General features: G+C 44.2%; 1 protein-coding gene across 2 annotated transcripts in view; it reads left to right on the plus strand.

The window, feature by feature from the left end:
- Positions 1–7,102, plus strand: part of ARHGEF15 (Rho guanine nucleotide exchange factor 15) — a 61,211-nt gene extending 54,109 nt beyond the window's left edge. For both annotated transcript variants that reach the window (XM_030187539.1, XM_030187540.1), the window contains 4 exons: positions 2,894–3,058; positions 4,975–5,060; positions 5,269–5,373; positions 6,381–7,102. In XM_030187539.1, coding sequence (XP_030043399.1) covers positions 2,894–3,058; positions 4,975–5,060; positions 5,269–5,373; positions 6,381–6,562 — 538 coding nt within the window. In that variant the 3' untranslated portion in view covers positions 6,563–7,102. The remainder of the gene's footprint in view (positions 1–2,893; positions 3,059–4,974; positions 5,061–5,268; positions 5,374–6,380) is intronic.
- Positions 7,103–22,841: the final 15,739 nt, after the last annotated feature.

Consider the following 22,841-nt stretch of genomic DNA (forward strand, 5'->3'; position numbering starts at 1 on the left):
ATTATTACTATTCTGCTATTAACCGACTGGGCAAACGCCTTGATGGTACTATGTAAGCCACATTGAGCCTGCAAATAGGTGGGAAAATGTGGGGTACAAATGCAATAAATAAATAAATAAAATATTGTATTTCTGTGGTACAACCAAAGCAGTTTACATATTACATACAGGTACTTTCTCTGTCCCGCGAGGGCTCATAATCTAAGTTTTGTACCTGGGGCAATTTAGGGTTACATGACTTAATCTAGGGTCACAAGGAGCTGCATTGAGATGTGAACCCAGTTCCGCCCCCCCCCCCCCCCCAGTTCTCAGCCCACTGCGCTAACCATTGGGCTCCCCTCCCTCTCTGAATTAAGTGTGCATCTCCCAGAACATTTTAGTCCTTCTAACTGTGTTGCAAAATGAATAAAAAGACTTCATGCTCACTTTCAGACAGGGACCCCCCCCCCCCCCCCCAATTCTTGGTTGTACTGTCTACAAAGCATGAAAAAAAATTGCTTTGTAGACAGTATAACCTGGAAGTCTCTGAGCCAATCACAGCACGTTTGTGATTGGCTCAGAGACTACAAGGTCTCGTAGCTGAGTGAAGGACGTCCAAAAAGGCCATTTTTATTATTGCGGGGGGGGGGGGGGGGGAGGATGTCCAAAAAGGACGTCTTTTTGGATGGGCGTCCTCAACTGCACTCTCCTGCTACGATCGAGCTGCATCGGAGCCTTCCTGCAGCAAGCTGTGGAGGGGGTGAGCGGCACGGCGTCTTCCTTTCGGGTGGCACAGATTAGTGAAGGACGTCCAAAAAGAACATCTTTGGAGTGCGGGTTTTATTTTTTTTCAGGTGAAGGACGTGCAAAAAGGATGTCCCTGACGTCATTTTTTTCTTCCGATTTGCCCCAACGAGAGGTGTAGACCTCCCGTTAGGTTTTTCACAGTAAGGGGATGGGAAAACCGTAGTGCATCTCATTTAATAGCCTTGCAATAGCCTTTGGATCATCTGCATTCCGTTTTCGTTAGCTGGTACCGTGATCGGAAAATGGCCTTTAGTGCATGCCAGGGTTTACTACTTGCTCGTTAATGGCTCGTTAAGTTTAGTGCATCTGGCCCTGTGTCTGGGGAGCGGAGGGTGGGGCATTTGTCTACCTTACCGTGCGCTAATGGATTAGTGCCTGAGCCCTTACCGCCCAGAAGATAGGCGGCAGTAAACACTCACGCAGTAATAATTTTTAATAGCTATGTGCTAACGGCAACATTAGTGCATGTAAACTAAATAATGCTATTTGGGGGAGACAGACCCAAACCAGCTAACATGCACAATAAATATGTGGGGTTCACTTTTTGTAAGTACAAGTCAGCACTATGAACGTTACTGGAGGAAAAGCCTCGAGAAGCTCCTAGACTTCTTAAACTGTCTTACAGGAGCGGGACTTCATCATCATTGGCAAAAACCTCCGTAGAGTAATTAATGCTATAAATTGAGACCTGGCAGCCTAAGCTGAGTTTATAAAATTTATAGCATTAATTATGGAGGTTTTTGCCGATGATGATGAAGTCCCGCTCCTGTAAGACAGTTTAAGAAGTCTAGGAGCTTCTCGAGGCTTTTCCTCCAGTAACGTTCATAGTGCTGACTTGCACTTACAAAAAAGAGAACCCCACATATTTATCGTGAACATTAGTGCATGACCATATAAAAAGAAAAAAGATTCTCTATATTCAAAACTGTAAGCAGTGGGAAAAATTAGTAATAATAAACAGGGATGAAAAAAACCTCAAGAAGCTCCCAGCTGAAAGCTGACTTTATCACTGGCAACCTCCCCCCCCCCCCCCCCCCAAAAAAAAAAAAAAACCTCCCTGGTAAGTTTATTCTCGAGAATTTTAAAGTTAAACAAAATCTTGTCAAAAATAACAGCTTTAGGTACTTAGCTGTGGAGTCGCTTTCTTCCAACTGTCGCAGAACAGACCGTGACCAACGGTGGCCAGGGTTTCGTAGAGCTGCGTCGGGGTCAGTCAAAAAAATTATCAACTCCGTTCAAAAACAGACGAAACTGTACGGTTTGGCATCTTTTTGATTCTCTTCCTCATTAACGTTGTAGTTTGTAACTTTAATGCATGGCCATTCCTTCAAAAAATAAAAAATCGATCTTTTTGTTTTTCTCAACAAGTTGTTTATTATAAGAGGTCACTAGACCACCAGGGCAGTAGATAGGAAGGGGAGGCTAGGATAGGCCCACTGCACGCCCGTTTGTCCAGAAATCCGGACAAACGGGCAGACTGGCAACACCCGACCAGACGCCCGAACATGTCCTCAAAAAGAGGAGATGTCCGGGTAAATCCGGACATATGGTAACCCTAATTGTGAGTAACTTCTAAAACCAGTCAAAAACACTTGTTTTGCATGCCTAACTTTCAGTGGTGTTTATAGAATTTGAGGGATGGAGTCTTAGTAGTAAAAATAAGAGGCCTATGGAATGGGGATGCGGATGCCACCCTGGTATTGCTTTCATTTGGAATACACTAACAGGCATGTTATCTTGTGTGTACCTATCATATTTGACAGGAAGTTAGGTAATCGGGGGGGAGGGTGCAGGAGTTTCGCACAAACAAAACTGGGATCACGTGTTATTCCTACTTTTGCTGTATGATGTGTTGTTTTTTTGTTTTTTTTTTGCCTTGTTGATTAATTGTTTGATGTTGGATTTATTTGATCCTGAATAAAACTGTTAAACAGAACAGGGGGGGTGGGAGATTGGGGGGGGGGGGGGGGTTCGGTTAGAAATGAAAAAAATTTTAAAATATCGACCAACACTTGTTTCTTTTTGAATTACTATACTTTATTCATTTGTTCAATAGAAATTGTTTACAGTTAAACTAAGACGGCATGATTTGTTTCTCTCCTTCCAGCTCGGAGAGGTATGTGGTGGTAGATTATGCTCATCGCTCCTTGGTGCAGGTGGAAGGTCACGGCGAGAGCAGTCACGGAGCTGGCATGGAGAACAGCTTTTTCCTGACGCTGCTGGAAAACCATCAGGGGAAGACCTGCGAGCGACTCTTTAAAGCTCCCTCGCAGTAAGTAGCAGGTATAAAGGACACATTCCCTCTGGCTCTAAATATGTAGAGGGGGAATTCTGGTGCACACTACAGAATTTTTTTCTTCTGCAATTTATTTATTTATTTATTAGGATTTATTTACCGCCTTTTGGAAGGAATTCACCGAAGGCGGTGTACAGCAGTAGACCTCAGAGAGGGCGGGCCACCGCAGTAGAGAGAGGATGCGGGGCTGGCGGCAGAGCAGCGCCTCTGAATCATTGCCACCGCCTGGCAAGTTTTGAAACAAATTAAAGGTAGCACTCAGGGCAAGAAGGAAAAAAAGGAGATGCCGGTCCAGGGGGAGCAGCGGCGGCGGCGGCAAATAGAAGGGAAGGGAAAGATGCCGGAGGAGGAGTGCGGCAGACTTCCTCATTATAAGACCGCCTCTGTCAGCAGATGAGTTTCCCGCTTTGGCGGGAGTGCAGGAGATGTCCCGCCAAAGCGGGGAGTCTCCTGCTCAATGCGGGAGACTTGGCAGGTCTGTGACAAGAAGGGGGGAGAGATGGCCAACCCAGGGCAACTGCCCTGTTTGCCCCCCCCCTCCAACGCTGGCCCTGCACAGAGAAGGAGTTACCTGGAACGTGCTACAGATCTCTGTGGTCGTCTAGCACAGTCTGAGAATGTTCTGACAGAGGAGAGGAAGGAGTTGATGTGACCCTCCTTCCCCACCCCGACTTAGGATTTATTTATAGTACATTTATACCCCACATTTTCCCACAAAAGCGGGCACAATGCGGCTTACAAAGTTACATAAAGTTACATATCAATGAGGGTATTGACTTAATAACTGTTTGAAACAGGTTCAGTCAAGAGGAAGAAGGGTGTGGACTGAGTGATGTAGTTGGGATAAGCCTTCTCAAACAAAAATGTTTTTAAGGATTTCTTGAAAATTTGATGGTCGGCAATCTCTTTTAAGGACTTTGGTAGACTGTTCCAAGACTTTGGGCTGACATAGGAGAAGGATGAGGAAAAGAGCAATTTTATATCGAACAGATTTATAGTTTGGGTAGTGTAAGTTGAGGTATGATCGAGCTGTCAAGGAAGCATGTCTGGATGGTAGATCTATCAAATCTTCCATGTAGGCAGGGGCCTCCCCATAGATAATCTTGTGAGTTAACGAGCAGATTTTGAAGGTTAGACGATCTAAAATGGGGAGCCAATGCAGGTTGAAACGAAGAGGTGATTTGCCTAAAATAAGTCTAGCAGCTGTGTTTTGAGTAGTCTGTAGTTTTGTCAGGATAAATTTTCGGCTACCAGCATAAATACCACTGCAGTAGTCTATATGTGAAAGGACTAACCAATGAGTGAGAGTACGGAAGAGTTCCCTCGAGAGGAATTGGGTATGGAAAGTTAAAAAGACTAATGGGTCCTGAGGAGAGGTCTGTAAAATGAGTGCAGTTGAACGGGTAGGCGTGAATTGCTTGTTTACTCTTTCCAAAAATACTAGGACTAGAGGGCACGCGATGAAGCTACAAAGTAGTAAATTTAAAATGAATCTGAGACAATATTTCTTCACTCAATGTGTAATGAAACTCTGGAATTCATTGCCAGAGAATGTGGTAAAAGCAGTTTAGCAGGGTTTAAAAAAAGGTTTGGATGGCTTCCTAAAGGGAAAGTCCATAGACCATTATTAAAATGGACTTGGGGAAAATCCACTGTTTATTTCTAGGACAAGTAGTATAAAATGTATTGTACTGTTTTGGGATCTTGCCTGGTACTTGTGACCTGGATTGGCTACTGTTGGAAACAGGATGTTGGGCTTGATGGACCTTCGGTCTGTCCCAGTATGGCAATATTTATATCGAATTTTACCCCCTTATGTCTGTCAGATCACAAAGTTTGATGTTAATCATTCTTGGTTCCTTCAGTTCTTGCTTTTTCTTTGCCTCCTTTAGATCAGACATGCATCGATGGATAGCAGCCTTTCCCAAGCACAAGGAGCAAACTCATTCTAACAGTGACACCATCTATGAAGACTGGGGTGAGTGTGGCTGTCAAGAGCCTTTTGCCCACAAAGTGAAGGATGTTTGATAACATATTTTAGAGAGAGAAAAAAAATTGGACATCTCCATTCAATCAACGCTGGAAGCCAATTCTTAGAAGTTACTACCGCTCTGAAAGACACCAAGGCGTAATGTTATGCTGATATCGGAGTGCACAGCTACGCCCTAATCTTCTTCTCTGTCTAGATTGTCTGCAGGTGCAGTGTGTGGAGCCCTATGTGGCAGCGCAGGCAGACGAGCTGAGCCTGGAACCCACCGATATCATCAATGTTCTTCGAAAGACCACGGAAGGTAAGAATCTGGCCTCCAGCAGGGAGAAGGTTCAATCAGTAGAGGAGCCCTGGGGGTTAGAGCTCACTTGATGCCAGCCATCTCCTTAACCAGGGCCGGTCAAACCCGGTAAGCGGGGTAAGCACCGCAGGGGGGCGCATGCGTTCAAGGGCGCCACCATACCGCACCGCCCTTGGGGCTTTAAATCTTTAATGTACCTCCGTCCCAGCAGCCGCATCATTTGAAAGCCCTGCCCCGTCTCTAGCCTTTCCTCCATTCGTGAGTTCGTACCGCAGAGACCCGCCTTCTGATGTCATTTCCTCGAGGGCAGGACTCTGAGGGAACGAACTCACGAAGGGAGGGAAGGCTAGAGACGGGCAGGGCTTTGAAATGACGCTGCCGCTGGGACGGGAGTAAATTAAAAAAGACTTAAACCACGCAGGGTGGGAAGAAGAAAAAGGGGGATGTTGGGTGGAGAAGAGGGCGGGCAGGTGGCCATAAATGGGAGGGGGATGGGGGCAAAGGAGAATTGCTGGGCAGGGTGGGAGAAGAGAGAAAGGAGATGCGGGCGGGGGGGGGGGGGGAGCACGCACGCGCGCGCCAACTCATAGTCTGCAGGGGGTGCCAGAGACCCTAGGACCAGCCCTGTCCTTAGCCTTCCCTTTGACCTGCCTCACATTTCATTGGGTTCATGATAATTGACAGGTGTTGGGTGCTTCTTAGACCAAATAACATTGACATGGAAGAATCCTTGACTGCGAGAAACCACTTTGCTCTTTTGAACTGCTGATCACAGAACAACAAATATAGCCACATAAGCCTGAATGTGCAAAATGACTTCTTTGCTATATCCTCCTTAGCTGGTTCTGATATTTCCATATTTGTAGTTAGTATCAGTAAAATCGGTTTCTACACAACAATACAAGACGGTGGCTATCCTTTTGAGATTTGTGTCCCTTTTCCTAGTCTCACACAGAGCACAAAGGTTACCCACCGGCTTCTGCTAAGCTTATTTTCCTGTTCCACAGGGTGGTATGAGGGCATCCGCCTATCAGATGGCCTGAAGGGATGGTTCCCCTCCAAGTATGTCCAGGAGATCACCAACGAGCATGTGCGGCGGAGGAACCTGAGAGAACGCTACCGTGTCATGCAGGTGGCACAACAAATTCAAGTCACTCGCACAACCAACAAGAAGTACAGTTCGGCGTGAAAGTGGGGCGTGGAGAGGACCTTTCCCAGCCCTTCGTTTGCAGTATGAAATAAGAAACATGGAACGGTTGGGTAGACGAGCAGGATTCCGAGTCCCGGCTCCATCTGTGGTGATCAGCAAGCATCGTCACTGGGATTCCAGAAGTTCTGACAAGGTCATAAAGAGTGGAACCAAAAGTGGTTTAATGGCTCGAACAGAAGGAAAATAAAGGTGACACTTGCTCTACTGTATCTTTTATGGAATCCACAGCAAGGATTCAACCTTTATTGGCCAGTAACTGATGAACTGCAAAGTGTGATGCCTTTCATCTAGTCTTCAGCCTTTTTCAGAATCTACTGCCAAAACATGTCTATATATATAGATATAGAACAGTGCTACAGCTGCCAGAAACCTCCAGATGTTTACAAGCTGCTCCTTAAGACTGCACAAAATCCAAACAGAACATTACTGAATATTACTATGGCATATATGAAACTATGTGCTGTTACTGTAAAACTCTTCTGTGGTTACAAAAGGCAGGGGGGGGGGGGGTGCACACACATGATATGTCTGAACCAAGGGTTCTCAACCTAGTCCTCGGGGTAATACTCGACCAGTCTGGTTTTCAAGATATCCACAATTGAATATGCATGAAATTAATTTTCATGCACTGCCTCTGTTGTATGCAGATCGATCTCATGCATATTCATGGTGGGCATCCTGAAAACCTGACTGGCTGGGTGTGTCCCAGGGATTGGGTTGAGAACCCGTAGTATATAAGTGATAGCTTCACAAAATTGTTGCGAATTAAAAGGTTAAGTTGTTTGCATCAAGATGAGACGGCCAAAGCAAGGGCTTCTCCCTAATTCTTCGTTAGGGGGACCTGGTCTCTTGCTCGGTGGTTCTCAAACTTGTCCTGGGGATCAACAGCCAGTCGGGAATATGCATATCCATATTTAGTGACTAATATACTAATCTTGGCTTTTATATTATTTTACCAATAGTAAAAATCTCAAATACTTTGTTCAATTATTCAGTTTATATTTTTCTCTATCATTTGACATAGTAATACAAAAAAATACAAACACAAAATCAAAAACAAATGATGTCCAACATTGCCTCTATCCCGTTGTGGATACCATAGAAAAGTCTTGGTCACAAGTAAGTTTGTTAGTTATATTCCAAACTTGTCTGTATCTAACGTAAAATGTTCAACCGTTAATAGTTGTGATTAATTATTCATTCCAAGCTCCGTGTATGCAGAAACCATAAAGAAGATTTCACTTGTAGCTGATCAATTTCCAAACGCTCTGCATCCGGCAAAGAAATGTTCGATTCCAACAGCTGAATCGGAAGTCCAGTTTCAAATGATTATCTCAATGTCGCTCATCATCTGAGTAGATCATCTCAAGCATTCCAACAGACGAATTTCCAAAATATATTAGTCACTAAATATGGATATTTAAATACTATTGGGCTAATTATTGTAGATTTACCCCTGACGAGTGGTATTAATAATGAATATGCATGAGAGAGTTCTGCCTATAATGTAAGTAGGCATACAGATTTCTCTCATGCATCCAATCCAGTTACAGCAAAATAATATTGTACTATTAGTAGCCACTTTAAACTCTCAAAAACTATGAAATATACTTTATTAAACATTTCTTTATACCACTTACAAAATGTATAAAACCAAATATTCTCCTCACTTACCCACTATGCTTCATTCATACCACACACACTCGGCATATCTCTTTAGGCTCCAGATCAGGGTGCTTAAATTCAATCATATATAACATCAGTATCTCTTCCAGTATTCACTGTGATGATGAAAAGTTAGACTTTAAACCAACTGAATGGTCCGTCACGACATTCAGAATCTAATCTTTGTCCCACTGGAAGAATTATAATCCGTTCATAAGCTGTTATGCAAGATCGTTAGTGAAGATTTAAGTTAGAATCCCAATCTGTGCACAAGTTTTCAATTCGCCATAGCGCCGCCGCAGTGTTACTCCTTGCAATTCGTGATGCAAGGAATTGCCATGCTCAGCTGTGCCGCCAAATATAGCTTACAAAACGGCCCTCTTCCTCACTTTCGCTGTTACTTGAGCTCAGCGTCCTCATGCACACAAGTTGTCAGCGCCCAACACAAAACTTGTGTTTCATCCAGTGGGACGAAGGAGGAGAATGTTTTATACAGTTCTATACATTTTGTAAGTGGTATAAAGACATGTTTCATAAAGTATATTTCATAGTTTTTGAGAGTTAAAAGTGGTTACGAAAAGTGCAATGCATATTCTTTAGGGATATCTGAAAACCCAACTGACTGTTGGCCCCCAGGAAAGGTTTGAGAACCACTGCTTTAGTGAAGAGCCATAAACTCTGTTTTTTTTAAGCTAGTTTTGTAATCCTAGCATGTGAGTTCAAGATTGCGGGCTATGGGTCCTGCTGTTTCTTGTATCATTCTCCCTGTGTTCTCTCCCTTTACTGCTGTTTTCCCATCAGTCAAAGCTTTTGCCTGGAACCACACCACCTCAATTTGCTGAGAATCTCTTCTCTGCTAGACCGAAGGTGATTGGAAGATTTTGTGCTTTACTGTTTCCAGCTTAGCCAGGATCAGAACTACCTCAGCCAAAATGCCATTAAATCCTGGGAGCAAGCACAGAAAGGTAGAGAACCAAGATTTTTAAAGCAGAACTGAACTCTCATAGCCGTTACACATTTAACGACCCCGCTTTGGTTTGCAGGAAAACCAGCCATAATGTCCTCAGTAGGATCCGTTGCTTGGAGGCTGGGGTTGGCTACGACAGTTTATTACTTTTGCAAGATGAAAACCTTATTTCACAACTGTTTGAAGGATTTAATAAATGAAAATAAAGGGAAATGAGTGAGAGGTCCACTTCAGGCATGATTTGTGTATGTGAGCTGTGGGATGACGCCCTTGAAGAGTTAAGGTATGCAGACAGACCAGAAAGGCATATAACTAGAGAGGAGCTATTTTAATTACGATGAAAAAGCTTTTTTCTTTTTTTTTTTTTCTTAATTGGAGAAAAAAGATCCAGACATGAAACACAACTGGAGGAGTGGAGGAGTAGCCTAGTGGTTAGTGCATCAGACTTTGATCCTAGGGAACTGGGTTCTAGTCACACTGCAGCTCCTTGTGACTCTGGCCAAGTGACGTAACCAGGGGTGTGCTGGTAAATTGTTAACAGGGGGCTCTCTCTCGCCAGCAAAGTAAAAGAGAATTCAGGAGGGGCCCAAGCCCACATTTTGGGATCCATTTGTTAAAGTAGCCATGGAGAACCGGCTCCCAAAATTCTTAAAAACTTAACAAACGGCTCTCGAGAGCCTGCTCCAGCACACCACTGGACGTAGGGTTACCATTCGTCCGGATTTCCCCGGACATGTCCTCTTTTTGAGGGCATGTCCGGGGCGTCCGGCGGATTTTGCCTGCACCCAAGTTTGTCCGGATTTCTGGACAAACGTGGGTGCGGGCAGGCGCGTGCGTGCGGTGGGCGGGCGATCGGCGCCGTGGGTCTGGTCTCCCGTCCCCTCCCCTTCCTTACCATGTTCCCTGGTGGTCTAGTGACCGTCTTCGGGGCAGGAAAGAGCCCCCTCTTTCCTGCCCGGAGCGCTGCCTCCCCTGTCTATCATCCTTCTCGGTCTGGCTGGGGATTCAAAATGGCCGCCGAGAGTTGAACTCTCGCGAGGCCGCTTCAACTCTCGGTGGCCATTTTGAATCCCCAGCCAGACCGAGGAGGATGCAGCAGGCAAGGGCAGGCAGCGCTCCGGGCAGGAAAGAGGGGGCTCTTTCCTGCCCCGAAGAGAAGATGCTACTAGACCACCAGGGCTAGATAGTAAGTGAGGGGGGGTATGTGACGGGGGGGGGGGAATAGGGGCGGAACGAGGACCCGAAGGGGGTGTGGTGGGGGGGGGCATGAGGCGGGGCGGGGTAGGGGGCGTGACATGTGTCCTCTTTTTCAGAGGACACAAAATGGTAACCCTAACTGGACGTAACCCTCCATTACCCCAGGTACAAAATAAGTATCTGTATATACTATGTAAACTGCTTTGAATGTCATTGCAAAAAAACCCCACAGAGAGGCAGTATGTCAAGTCCCATTTCTATTATTCAAATTTTTATATTTAAGGCATAGTTAATTTTGCATTGCACATTTTGGACTTTCAATGGCATAGGTTTCTTATGGCCTGGGATAAATAAAAGTATACCTTTCCTACACAGTTTCATGGCTGGCTATTTTCTGAGGTCTTTTTCCTCTGCTTTCAAAAAAAAAAAAAGCTTTGTCATATTAATTAAAATTGTTCTTTACAGCAGCTTTCATTTTTGGAGTTTCCAAAAAGTTTTTGTAACCTGTTGTGAGATTTTTTTTTTTTTTTAATAGAATTTACAGTGCTTTGCAAAATGCTCCCTTCTACTTTGATTTACGTTCTATCTAAAAACACAATTTAAAAATACATTTAAACAGTTTGTTGCACTGATCTGCTCAACATACTCTATGCTTTGTTTGAAAATAAAAAAAAGTATAGAAATATTCAAACGTTAATTAAGACTAAGAAGCCAAGAAGTCTTGATGCTACTGTAACCTCCCCCTCTCCAAGAAGTCTTGATGCTACTGTAACCTCCCCCTCTCCAAGAAGTCTTGATGCTACTGTAACCTCCCCCTCTCCAAGAGGTCTCGATGCTACTGTAACCTCCCCCTCTCCAAGAGGTCTTGATGCTACTGTAACCTCCCCCTCTCCAAGAGGTCTCGATGCTACTGTAACCTCCCCCTCTCCAAGAAGTCTTGATGCTACTGTAACCTCCCCCTCTCCAAGAGGTCTTGATGCTACTGTAACCTCCCCCTCTCCAAGAGGTCTTGATGCTACTGTAACCTCCCCCTCTCCAAGAGGTCTCGATGCTACTGTAACCTCCCCCTCTCCAAGAAGTCTTGATGCTACTGTAACCTCCCCCTCTCCAAGAGGTCTTGATGCTACTGTAACCTCCCCCTCTCCAAGAGGTCTTGATGCTACTGTAACCTCCCCCTCTCCAAGAAGTCTTGATGCTACTGTAACCTCCCCCTCTCCACTCTCACTTATACCCTCTTCGGTTCTACTGGTATTATAAGAATACTTTCCAATCTATTTTGTTATTTAGTCCTACTGGGTTTAAAGCTTCTAATCTATAAATCCATCGTTGTTCTTTCTGCAACAGTTTCCTATTTCTGGCACACAGTGGCGTTCCGACCCTAGCTGACACCTGGGGCGGATCGCCGATGCGCCCCCCCCCCCCCGGGTGCAGCGTGACCCCCTCCCCCGGCGAAATGACCCCCCCCCCCCCGGGTGCATGCCACTGGGGGGGGGGGGGCTGCGGCGCGCGCCTCTTGCCCTGTTTCAGTCCAATTTTGCAATTCGCATGTGTTCACTGCTCCCTCTGAGTCTGCCCCGGAACAGGAAGTAACCTGTTCCGGGGCAGACTCAGAGGGAGCAGTGAACACATGCGAATTGCAAAATCGGACTGAAACAGGGCCATAGGTCTTTTAATGTAATGTTAACCTCATGTCAACATTTTCCTTAACCTATCTTTACTGTCTTTGGAGGGAAAGCTGCAAGGCATTGAGATTTTCATATTAGCCATCCTCAAGCTGTACCTTTGAATAACTTGATCCTTGAATTCTTTCGGTAGCTTTGTGTTCAGCATGTTTAGACCTTTGCTTCAAATTCACTTCATACAACAGAAATAATGTGATTATTCAGATCAGTGACTGGACACAGATGAGCTGTGTTTAACTTAATCATGAGCCCTGTTGAGGTGGTTTTTGGAGATGGAACTAATTTGGGTTTTCTACGACAAAGGGTGTGAAGACTTATACAATCAAATTTTTGAATATTTCTATAATTGTTCCTTCACACAAAGTGTAGCGCATGTTGTGTAGATCAATGAACCAAATTCCCGCTTTAAGGTGTTGTATTTTTAGACAACAGAAATGTGAAAAATGAATAAGGGTGTGAAGACTTTTGCAAAGAACTATAATGTAACATCTCAGAGGGATTAACAGTGGCAGTATGGAGGACAAAACAGAGACTTTTATGACCTCGATTTTTGCTCCTAGCCCTTGAGGGCTGCAAACAGGTCAGGTTTTCATGATACCCCTAATGAATATGCGTGAAAAAGATGTGTGTACAATTGAGATAGTAGTTGGCATGCAAATCTCTCTCATGCCTATTCATTAGGGGTATCCTGAAAATCTGATCTGAGTGTTGATGGCCCTCGAGAATGGGGACTGAAGACCAACGACTTAGGAGAGTAGTAAAAATCATTATGTGCAGTCTAGAAATGGATTTTAGTTACTGGGGCAAATTTGAGCTGGGGGTCGTGGAATAGGCCACGCATACAAGGTGTTATCTGAAGGACTTCTTACACAGGGACTTCTGTTATTCCAGGAATGCTTAAATGTATCCAGAACATTCCTCTTTGGATTTTCATTCCCTACAGAAATTTATGTATGCTTTTAAAGTTTGCTGCATGCATGGATTTCAGTAGGGGATATATACAATTTTTTTCTTCATAATCTTGTTCAGTAGTCCGTCTCCTTTCACCTTCTCTTTTCAAAATCCTGCCTGCTATTGCTTTATAACCTATCCTGTTAACCCGAGGTTCACACTAGATGGCCTACCATTGTTGTTTTGCATCTGCCCAGCCATATGTGTCTCTCAGACTTTAAAATATTTAAATTCTGAAGGACCAGGCTGAGAGTATCTTAATTTATTTTGTAAAATATTCAGTCATTTTGTATAATAGTTTTGTTTTTAAGAAAGACTGTGCTTTTATTAATCTTCTGTGTGCAGAAGATGTTGTGTCTTGTTCAAATTAGTGGCTCATTACTTTGTGACATTGTACGTGACCAGCCTCTGCTTGTCAGTGAGGTGCAAGTAATGGCTGAGATTGACATCGCTAATGAAAACGGGCAAGGGGGATTGATCTTTGATCTCTCTCAGTTCTTCCCCCTGCTGTCATAAAGAATAAAAGGATTTACAGTTCAGAAAACATTGGCTGTTCCTGAATCCCTTTACCTTACTCTTATGAACCTTTGTAGCAAAATGTTCTGGATGATAAAATACTGAATGATTTTATAGAAAAATGAGATGTACAAGGTACTTAGACATACAGGTGACATTCTGAGACACCACTGGAGTAACTTTATAGGGTTTTTTTTTTTCATGGTTAGACCTTGTTATAAAAGCTGTTCACTCAGGGGAAAACCTCTATTCATAGAGTACAAAATCATAAAGTCTGTTTATCAAAGTACTCACACAGATTATATATATATTTTAAACAAAAAAAAACAACATTTATTTAACATTTTGTGCCCTAACAGAATAATATACTTCGGAACTCACTTGATCGTCACTCAATTGTGCGCACACCGGAGACCCACTCATTCCTATCACCATTCACAACCTTTACCAGCACGGATCATAAAACTCAAAACACTGGTTGAACAGATAATGGCATTTTCATGTTGTACATTCTTATAGTTTCCAAATAATTCCTTTTATATTTCAAAAAGTTATCTTAATATTCCAGGCAAAAAAGCCCCTATTAAAGATCAAAGTTTAAGTAATCCTGTCCATATTATTGGCCAACTGTAGTTATTGAGTACGTGGCTAGAAGAATTCCAATATCTAGCTTAATGCTGCAATGGATTATTACCCATCTATCAGACGGGTTGCGTAAAGGTTTGTCCCCTAGGGGCAACACAGGATTCGACAGAAGAAGGCTACCGAAGAAACCATTCATATGAAAGTGATTCAACAAATTGCCCTCAACTAATCCAGGACCTTGTTGTACCCATAATAAAGGACTTTTCTAAACTTACCCAATGGTTATACACATATAGAAGTATGCATCAGGGCTTTTTTTGAGGGGGTACTGAGTACCGGCACCTTTCCATTGTCTGCTAAAATTGACCCATGGTCCTCACATTTTAATGAAAGCGCTCAAGCTCTACATACAATTCTGCCTTGTCATAGATTCTGTGACTGGTTGCAGGGGACCTGGCTATTGTGGGGTGGGTTCCTCAGTGATCACCTCACCCTTGCATAGTGGCCTGTCATTTGAGTACCGGCACCTTTTTTACTAGAAAAAACGCACTGGTATGCATGGCAATGGCAGAAGCCCACCCAGTAGCCACGCACCCTTGCTGGAGCTGGCAGGGATCGCCACCAGCTGAAGACCTCCTTGAAGATTCCCAGAACTCCCTCCAGTGCGACTCTGCAGTTGGCTGCAATTTTCCTGTGCCAACCAACACTGGCACTTGGCACATGCTTAACCTTTGCGCATACCATTGACTGCCGAACTGTGTTGGAGGCAATTCTAGGTGCCTTTGGAGGAGATCTTCAGCAGGAGGGGCTTGGGGAACCCCACCAGCTCAGGTATTTAATATTTAAAGTTGAGTTGGGGTGGTGGATGGAGGGGAGGGGCCATTATGCCCATAGGCACACCTAAAATTTGAGGTCTGGCTATGCCACTGGTGTATGATGATTAGGCGGTATATACTTTCACACAACCTGGAATGTTCAGAGGTGTAGTCACGAAATATATGTGTAGTTATAAAATACTAACGCACGTACTTTATCAACTGGAGGTGACCATTACTGTTTTCAAGTTCAGTTGATTTTACACTTTCCAACAGCTGCTAAACTTAAATCGAAGAATTTTTGAACATCTTCCATATTGTTCCAAGCAGCTATGGTTTGGAATTCTTTGCCAATGTCAGTAAGAATGATATGTAATTAAAATATTTTTTAGAAAAGCCGTTAAGACTTGAAGATTATTGGGAATGATGAATGGGAATTATAAATGAGTAGTTAACATATTTGCTGTCGTTATTTATGAATTACTTCCTTGATCTTTGTTCAAGTTCTCTTATTTTGTAACTAGGAAAAAATGCCCGTTTCTGAGCGGAATGAAACGGGCGCTAGCAAGGGGCCCCCTCCCTCCGTCCCTCGAAGCTACTTGCCTTGTTCGCTGTGGGCCGTTTCGGCCCTCGAGTGTCAATAGCTCCGCCCTCGACGTCATGACGTTTTGACGCGAGGGCGGTGCAGACACTCCAGGGCACACCGGATATCTCGGGCGCCTCAACTTCCGTGGAGGCTTCAGAACGTTGGGGTTGCCTTTATATATATAGATCCGCACAGAACCTGAATAAGGTAGTTACAGGCTATAAGAATTTTAATAACGTAATGTAAATGTTCCTGGGTGCATGTTAGCCAAGACTTCTGCAGGTTTTGTGATGCTATTTTCTAAAGACACCTGAGGCCCTCTTAGATTTTATCGAAGAACCCCAACTAGACACCTTCTTTATTTATTTGGTACACTTGTATCCCACATTTTCCCAGCTTGTGCGGGCTCAATGTGGCTAACAAAGTTACAAGAGAATTACATAATACAGCAGGATATAATAGTTATATAAAAAATTAACAAATACAGTAACGAAAGCAGCTAAATAAGAGAATACGGATGGGAAAACAGGAGCAACAAAAGGGAAGCAGACATAAGGCAAAAAGCAGGAAATCAAACAAAGCGGAAATAGGGGTAACAAAGCGGAAATAGGTGTTTAAAGAGTATGGAGGTCTTGGGGTTAGGCTTTACTAAACACTGCACTTCCTGCCCACATGACCTGGTATAAGATTACCTTCTGTGAGACCAAACCTGTCCTGTGGGTCCACCAGCCAGTTGGGTTTTCAGGATGTCCCTATTGCATATGAACATGAGAGATTTGCACATAATGGAAGTCGATTAGAAAGTGGGAGTCTAACAAAATACAGTTTTCCTCGGCAATCATCCTGGTACACAAACTATATTACCAAGAATATATTACCACAGACGACTGATAAATAAAGTGAGTGCCCTCGGTGCGGGACCTAGAGTAACTGATTGGGTAAAAAATTGGTTGAATGGTAGGAGACAGAGGGTAGTGGTAAATAGAGCTTGCTCTGAAGAAAAGGAGGTCGTCAGTGGAGTACCACAGGGATCGGCCCTAGGGCCAGCTCTCTTTAACGTCTTTGTGAGCAATATTGCAGAAGGGCTGTCTGGTAAGGTCTGCCTCTTTGCAGATGATACTAAACTCTGCAACAGGGTGGACACCCTGGAGGGTGTGAATGACATCATGAAGGACCTAGCTAAGCTAGAGGAATGGACCGATATTTGGCAACTAAGGTTTAATCCCAAAAAATGCAGGGTCATGCACTTGGGTCGCAAAAATCCGAGAGAACGGTACAGTAGGGGGTGTAGTGCTTCAGTGTGCGAAGGAAGAGCGGGACTTGGGGGTGATTGTGTCTGATGACCTTAAAGCTTTCAAACAGGTAGAAAAAACGACAGCCAAAGCCAGAAGGATGCTTGGGTGCATAAAGAGAGGCATGACCAGCAGGAAAAAGGAAGTGATAGTGCCGTTGTATAAGTCTCTGGTGAGGCCTCATTTGGAGTACTGTGTGCAGTTCTGGAGACCGCATTTACGGAAAGATATAAACAGGATGGAGTCGGTCCAGAGGGTGGCTACGAAATTAGTAAGCGGTCTTGAATGCAAAAAGGCTTATGAACCTCAACATGTATACGCTGGAAGAGAGGAGGGAGAGAGGAGACAAGATAGAAACATTTAAATATCTCAAGGGCATTTATGTACAGGAAGAGAGCCTTTTCCAAATGAAGGAGAGCTCTGGAATGAGGGGGGGGGGGGGCTTAGTAACCTAAGGAAGTATTATTTCACAGAAAGGGTGGTGGAGGCGTGGAATGGCCTCCCGGTGGAGGTGGTGGAGTCGAGGACTGTTCATGGGATAAGCATGTGGGATCGCTTAGGAACAGGAAGAATTAGGGGTTACAGAGGATGGGCAGACTGGATGGGTCATGTGGCCTTTATCTGCCATCATGTTTCTATGCTTCTAAGAAAGTTACAAATAAAAATAAACAGTATATATTGAATGTGATGTGCTCAGAAAACAATATGTGACATATCAGTGTGAAAAACTTCACCTTCAGCCACTGTCGTCTTTCATTGCATATCAGGTATTCCAATGAGTTGAGATCTAATGTCCATGATAAGTATTGTAGTCCACTTTTACTTACCCAATCTTCAAAAAGTAGATGCACTTATCTTAATTTACATCATGTATTTGAATTATAACCCTGCATCTACTGTGCGTACAGGTTAAGGCTCCTGATTATGGGGGGGATGAGATTGAAGAAGGAAACATCTCATCATAATTTGTGTTGGTAATTTATTATTTGATTTTTACTTCTCTATTTTATTAAGTCCCAAAGATTCTCAAAGGAAGAGCACAGTAGGCATGGGGGATGGTGAGGAACTTTGATAGTTGTGAAGTCAAGATGCCATACCTGCCTGAAGGGCCTTTTAGTTATAGTCAATAGTATTAAATTGAGTTGGGGGGGGGGAGGGGGCAACACATGATTTATGTTTATTCATCAGGGGCCCTGTTTACTAAGGTGCACTAGCGCTTTTTAGCATGTGCTAAAAATTAGTGCACACTATGGTATCTACACTGCGTGCTCTAAAAACGCTAGTGCGGCTTAGTAAAGAAGGCCCCAGGAGACTGATGACTTCTGTAGCCGCTGGAGGCAGCATAGCAGTGCGAGCTTCAGCTTATAACAAAAAGCATTGCAGTACTTAATGCAGTTTAAAAAAAAAAAAAAAGCCAAAAGGACACACGAAGGTCCTGAAAGGTGGAAAAGGGCCTCCCCTAGCATACGTCTCTCAGTACCCTTCTCCACCACTGCCAACTCCAGGCTCCGCTCATTCTGCCTTGCCTCACCCTATGCCTGGAATAATCTTCCTTTACCCATACGCCAGGCCCCCTCCCTACCCATCTTCAAATCTCTGCTTAAAACTCACCTCTTCAATGCTGCCTTCGGCGCCTAACCGCTCGAGAAATATAAAATACCCCAATCTATCCACCCTATCAGATTAACTGTTCACTCGTCCTCTAGATTGTTCACTTGTCTTTAGATTGTTCTCTTGTCTTTTAGATTGTAAGCTCTTTGAGCAGGGACTGTCCTTCTATGTTTGAATTGTACAGCGCTGCGTAACCCTAGTAGCGCTTTAGAAATGGTTGTTAGTAGTAGTAATATGTCATGTAATAAAAAGTAGGATGACTTTATCATAGAGCAATCTATTTGTCAAAGGTTAACAGAGAATGTACTTCAAATACTCCAAGGATTTGACTATGGTCATTTATTTTTTACATTTGTACCCCACATTTTCCCACCTGTTTGCAAGCTCAATGTGGCTTACATGGTGCCGTGAGGCGATAGCCACCTACGGTGAAGAAACAAATATAGATTGAAGTTATTTACAATGAAATAGATATAAACAGACACATCAAGGGATCATAAAGAGGGAAGTTATATAACAAATATAAAGTCCAATACAAGTTTGGATTTCTTTGTGGTGTTGTAGGATCTGCTCTTCCGAACAGGTAAGTCTTTAGTAATTTCCGGAAGTTGAGGTGGTCGTACGTAGTTACATAATAGAACTGAAGTGCCTGTTTTCAAAAGGAGTTAACTGAACAGCAAAAGGAACCCTACATAACACACATCGTGAGATTCGGTTTCAGTCCATTACGGGTGAACCAGCCTAGCATAGCATCTAGGCATTTGTTGATATCATAAAGGTCAGAGACCATACGATCAAACCTAAACCACCACCTGAATGTCGTCAGCATAGTAAATGCTACTTAGGCCCTGCATCAAATTTCCTGGAGGACCTCAAAAAGAGTGACTGATACCAGGAACAAATTAGAGGCCTGGGGCACCCCCACAACATAACTGATATTCTGTGGAGGCTTGGAATAAACTTCCTGAGCCCTTACGCCAAGCCCCCTCCCTACCCATCTTCAAATCTTTGCTCAAAGCCCACCTCTTCAATGTTGCTTTCGGCACCTAACCTTTATACCTTTCAGGAAATCTAGACTGCCCCTACTTGACTGACTGTACATTTGTCCTTTAGATTGTAAGCTCCTTGAGCAGGGACTGTCCTTCTGTGTTAAATTGTACAGCGCTGCGTAACCCTAGTAGCGCTTTAGAAATGTCAAGTAATAGTAGTAGCAAGTAGGGGAGATGCAGTCACACTTCATAGCAGCATCTTCTGATGGAGCCAAGTTGCCGGAGCTCTCCTCTAATTAATGTATTTTAGTATTGGGATTTATTTACCGCCTTTTTAAAGAACTTTGCTCAAGGTGGTGTACAGCAAGAATAAGTCAAAGAAAGGCAATAGACAAAGAAAACTATTTAAATAACAATACAAAGTATGGCATAGTAAGCAACAGTACAATGTGAACACAATATGCAACAAAACATCTTAATAGTCCGCTTAGGACATTGTTTCCCAAGTCGGTCCTGGAGTACCCCTTTGCCAGTTGGGTTTTCAGGATATCCACAATGAATATGAATTTAAGAGATTTGCATACAATGGAGGAAATGTATGCAAATCAATCTCGTGCATATTCATTGTCAATATCCTGAAAAACCTGACTGGGAACTACAGAATAGTGAAGAATAGTAAAGCTTTTGGAATCCAATGGATTACAGGACCTGAGGCAACGTGGGTGACCAGAGAGTTGGAAAAAGCTCAATCCAACTCTCTGGTCACCTTAGTCAAAGAAATTAATGAGCTTTTTCTGAGAAGACCTGCCTCTAGTGAAACCACATTGCCTCAGGTCCTGTAATCCATTGGATTCCAGAAGCTTTACTATTCTTCACTATTCTGTAGTTCCCAACCTCTTCCTTACTTCAGCTTTTGTGAAGAGGGACCCCTAGCACCCACCTGGAGTGTCTGGCCCAGCACTGCCCAGGTCCACCCATCCACGTGCCCCTACACTGGCATACCAACCTGTTTAAAAAGGCATATCCAACCAACCCAACATAAGTGCCTGAACTCTGCAACGTAACCAAACCACAGCTCGTAATGGACACCACATAACCCTCCCTCTCTTCTATCCCCACTACGCCCGAAACTCATGAACCTTATTCGACCACAACATCACCTTGTATTTGTTTCTCTACCGGACTTGGCGAACACCTTTATGGTACTATGTAAGCCACATTGAGCCTGCAAATAGTGGGAAAATGTGGGATACAAACGTAACAAACAATCAAATACATACATACATACACTCCACCTCCCTGCTGGGTCCCACTTGGCTCTGGACAAGTTCATCCACCCACAAGTTATTTTCTCAGTGGCTTCTAGGGGTACTGGGACCCACAATCCTAAGGGTCCTACAGTTCCTAGAAAACACCCACAGACTGAGAAAACAATGCCAGGATTCTTAGTCAGTCTAAGACAACAGAGCTAACAAACTAATAGGTTTATTATCAGAAAAAGAACAGTGAACGGTAAAAGTTTAAACAGAAACAGGTAAAATAACAAGGTATTACTTAAGTAGTACCTGGGGAGGTCAGGAAAAAGAAACTGCTCACAGGAACTGAACAGGGCCTCAGCACAGAGGTCTACTCCCAACTGAGACTGAGGAGTTCTAGCGCTATTCTGGGCTAGGTATTTGGCTTCAGGACCAATCAGGGCACAGAGCCTTAGCAGTAAGGATGTTTGACCAACGACATTGCAGGTTACTTTTCCCTTTTGGGGAATGTAGCTAAAAAGAAAACAGACCTCTGTTACAGCTATAATGCAAAGGTCAAACATCACCTGCTGGCCAACCAAGGGAAAAGTATCATAGGACAACAGATCACAAAGCATGAGAGCCCCCTGTTCTGCCACAACCACATCTGCTCTTCTCCAGTCCTCTGGGACCACTTGACACTAGAGAAAGGGACTTGATATACCACATTTCTGTGGTTATTGCAACTACATTCAAAGAAGTTTACATAGTGTATATAGGTACTTATTTATACCTGGGGCAATGGAGGGTTAAGTGACTTGCCCAGATTCACAAGGAGCTGCAGTGGGAATTGAACCCAGTTCCCCAGGGTCAAAGCCTGCTGCACTAACCACTAGGCTAGAACTTCCCCGAGTTCCTTCAGTCCCCTCAGATGTAGGCCATCTGGCTCAGGGGTGTAGCCAGAACTCACGATGGGAGGGGGCCAGAGCCCGAGGTGGGGGGGGGGGCACATTTTGGTGTGCCACTGCCACCACTCCCTGCCACCACGTCTCTGCAAATACCTTGGCTGGCGGAGGTCCCCAACCCCCGCCAGCTGAAGCCTTTGTCCAGCGCTGCTCTCCGGCGCCGTCACGTTGCCTGCCCTGTTGTCTCTTCCCCTCACGTCCTGCATGCTCCTTTTAGTGAAATTGAGCTTGCTCAGTTTAACTAAAAGGAGTGTGCCAGACATGAGGGGAAGAGAGAGAGCAGGGCAGGCAATGCTGCTGCCCCGGCGACCAGCGCTGGATGAAGGCTTCAGCTGGTGGGGTTGGGTACCCCCACCAGCAAAACCAGGAGCCCAGAAGAAATTTGGGGGGGGGGGGGGGCGTGGCCTCACCTAGCTACACCACTGATCAGGCCCCATTGCTTTATCCACCTTTTAGTTTAGCCAGCTGCTCACGAACACACGCCTCTGAAAATTATGCATGGACTACCACCCCTCCTTTTCTATTTGTGTTTGTCTTCTGCGATCCTGCTCCTGGCCCTCCAGCTGACTTTTAAAAATCATTAGTGTCTAAAGAGGCAGCTGGAACAGAACTGCATGAAAATATTTTTTGCCTTGGCACAGTGGGAGCAACGAATGGGGGTTCCCAGCTCTCCCTTAGCTGCAGGTCTTTGCTCCTCCCTCTAAAAGACTGAAGGGGAGCGCCCCAGCCGATAGTTTTAACGAGTTCCCTCAGGGCAAGCAAGCCCCTGGGCACCAGCTGAGATCTCTTAACTGCAGTGTTTACAGCACAGCTGATGATGAAATGCACCAGAGGCGTCTGCAGATCCTCAGTTGTATCCAAAATTACCATGCCATAGAGAAAATCTTTAGCAAAGGTAAAGTTTCCAAGGATTCCTGACCGTCCTCTAATCAGACTGCATTTAAAATTGTACAGTACTGTTAGATGCAGCCTGCTGGTGCTGTGCTACTACATGGGGGAGTGGAGGAGTGGCCTAGTGGTTAGACCACAGGTCTTGCAAACCAGAGGTGGCCAGTTCAAATTAATTAATTAATTTATTGCATTTGTATCCCACATTTTCCCACCTTTTTGCAGGCTCAATGTGGCTTACAATGTATCGTTATTGGTAGATGATAGATTAGAAGATAACAGTTTATATTACATTAACATAGTAACATAGTAAC

Source organism: Microcaecilia unicolor, chromosome 14, assembly GCF_901765095.1.
Source record: "Microcaecilia unicolor chromosome 14, aMicUni1.1, whole genome shotgun sequence".
NCBI classification, from domain to species: domain Eukaryota; kingdom Metazoa; phylum Chordata; class Amphibia; order Gymnophiona; family Siphonopidae; genus Microcaecilia; species Microcaecilia unicolor.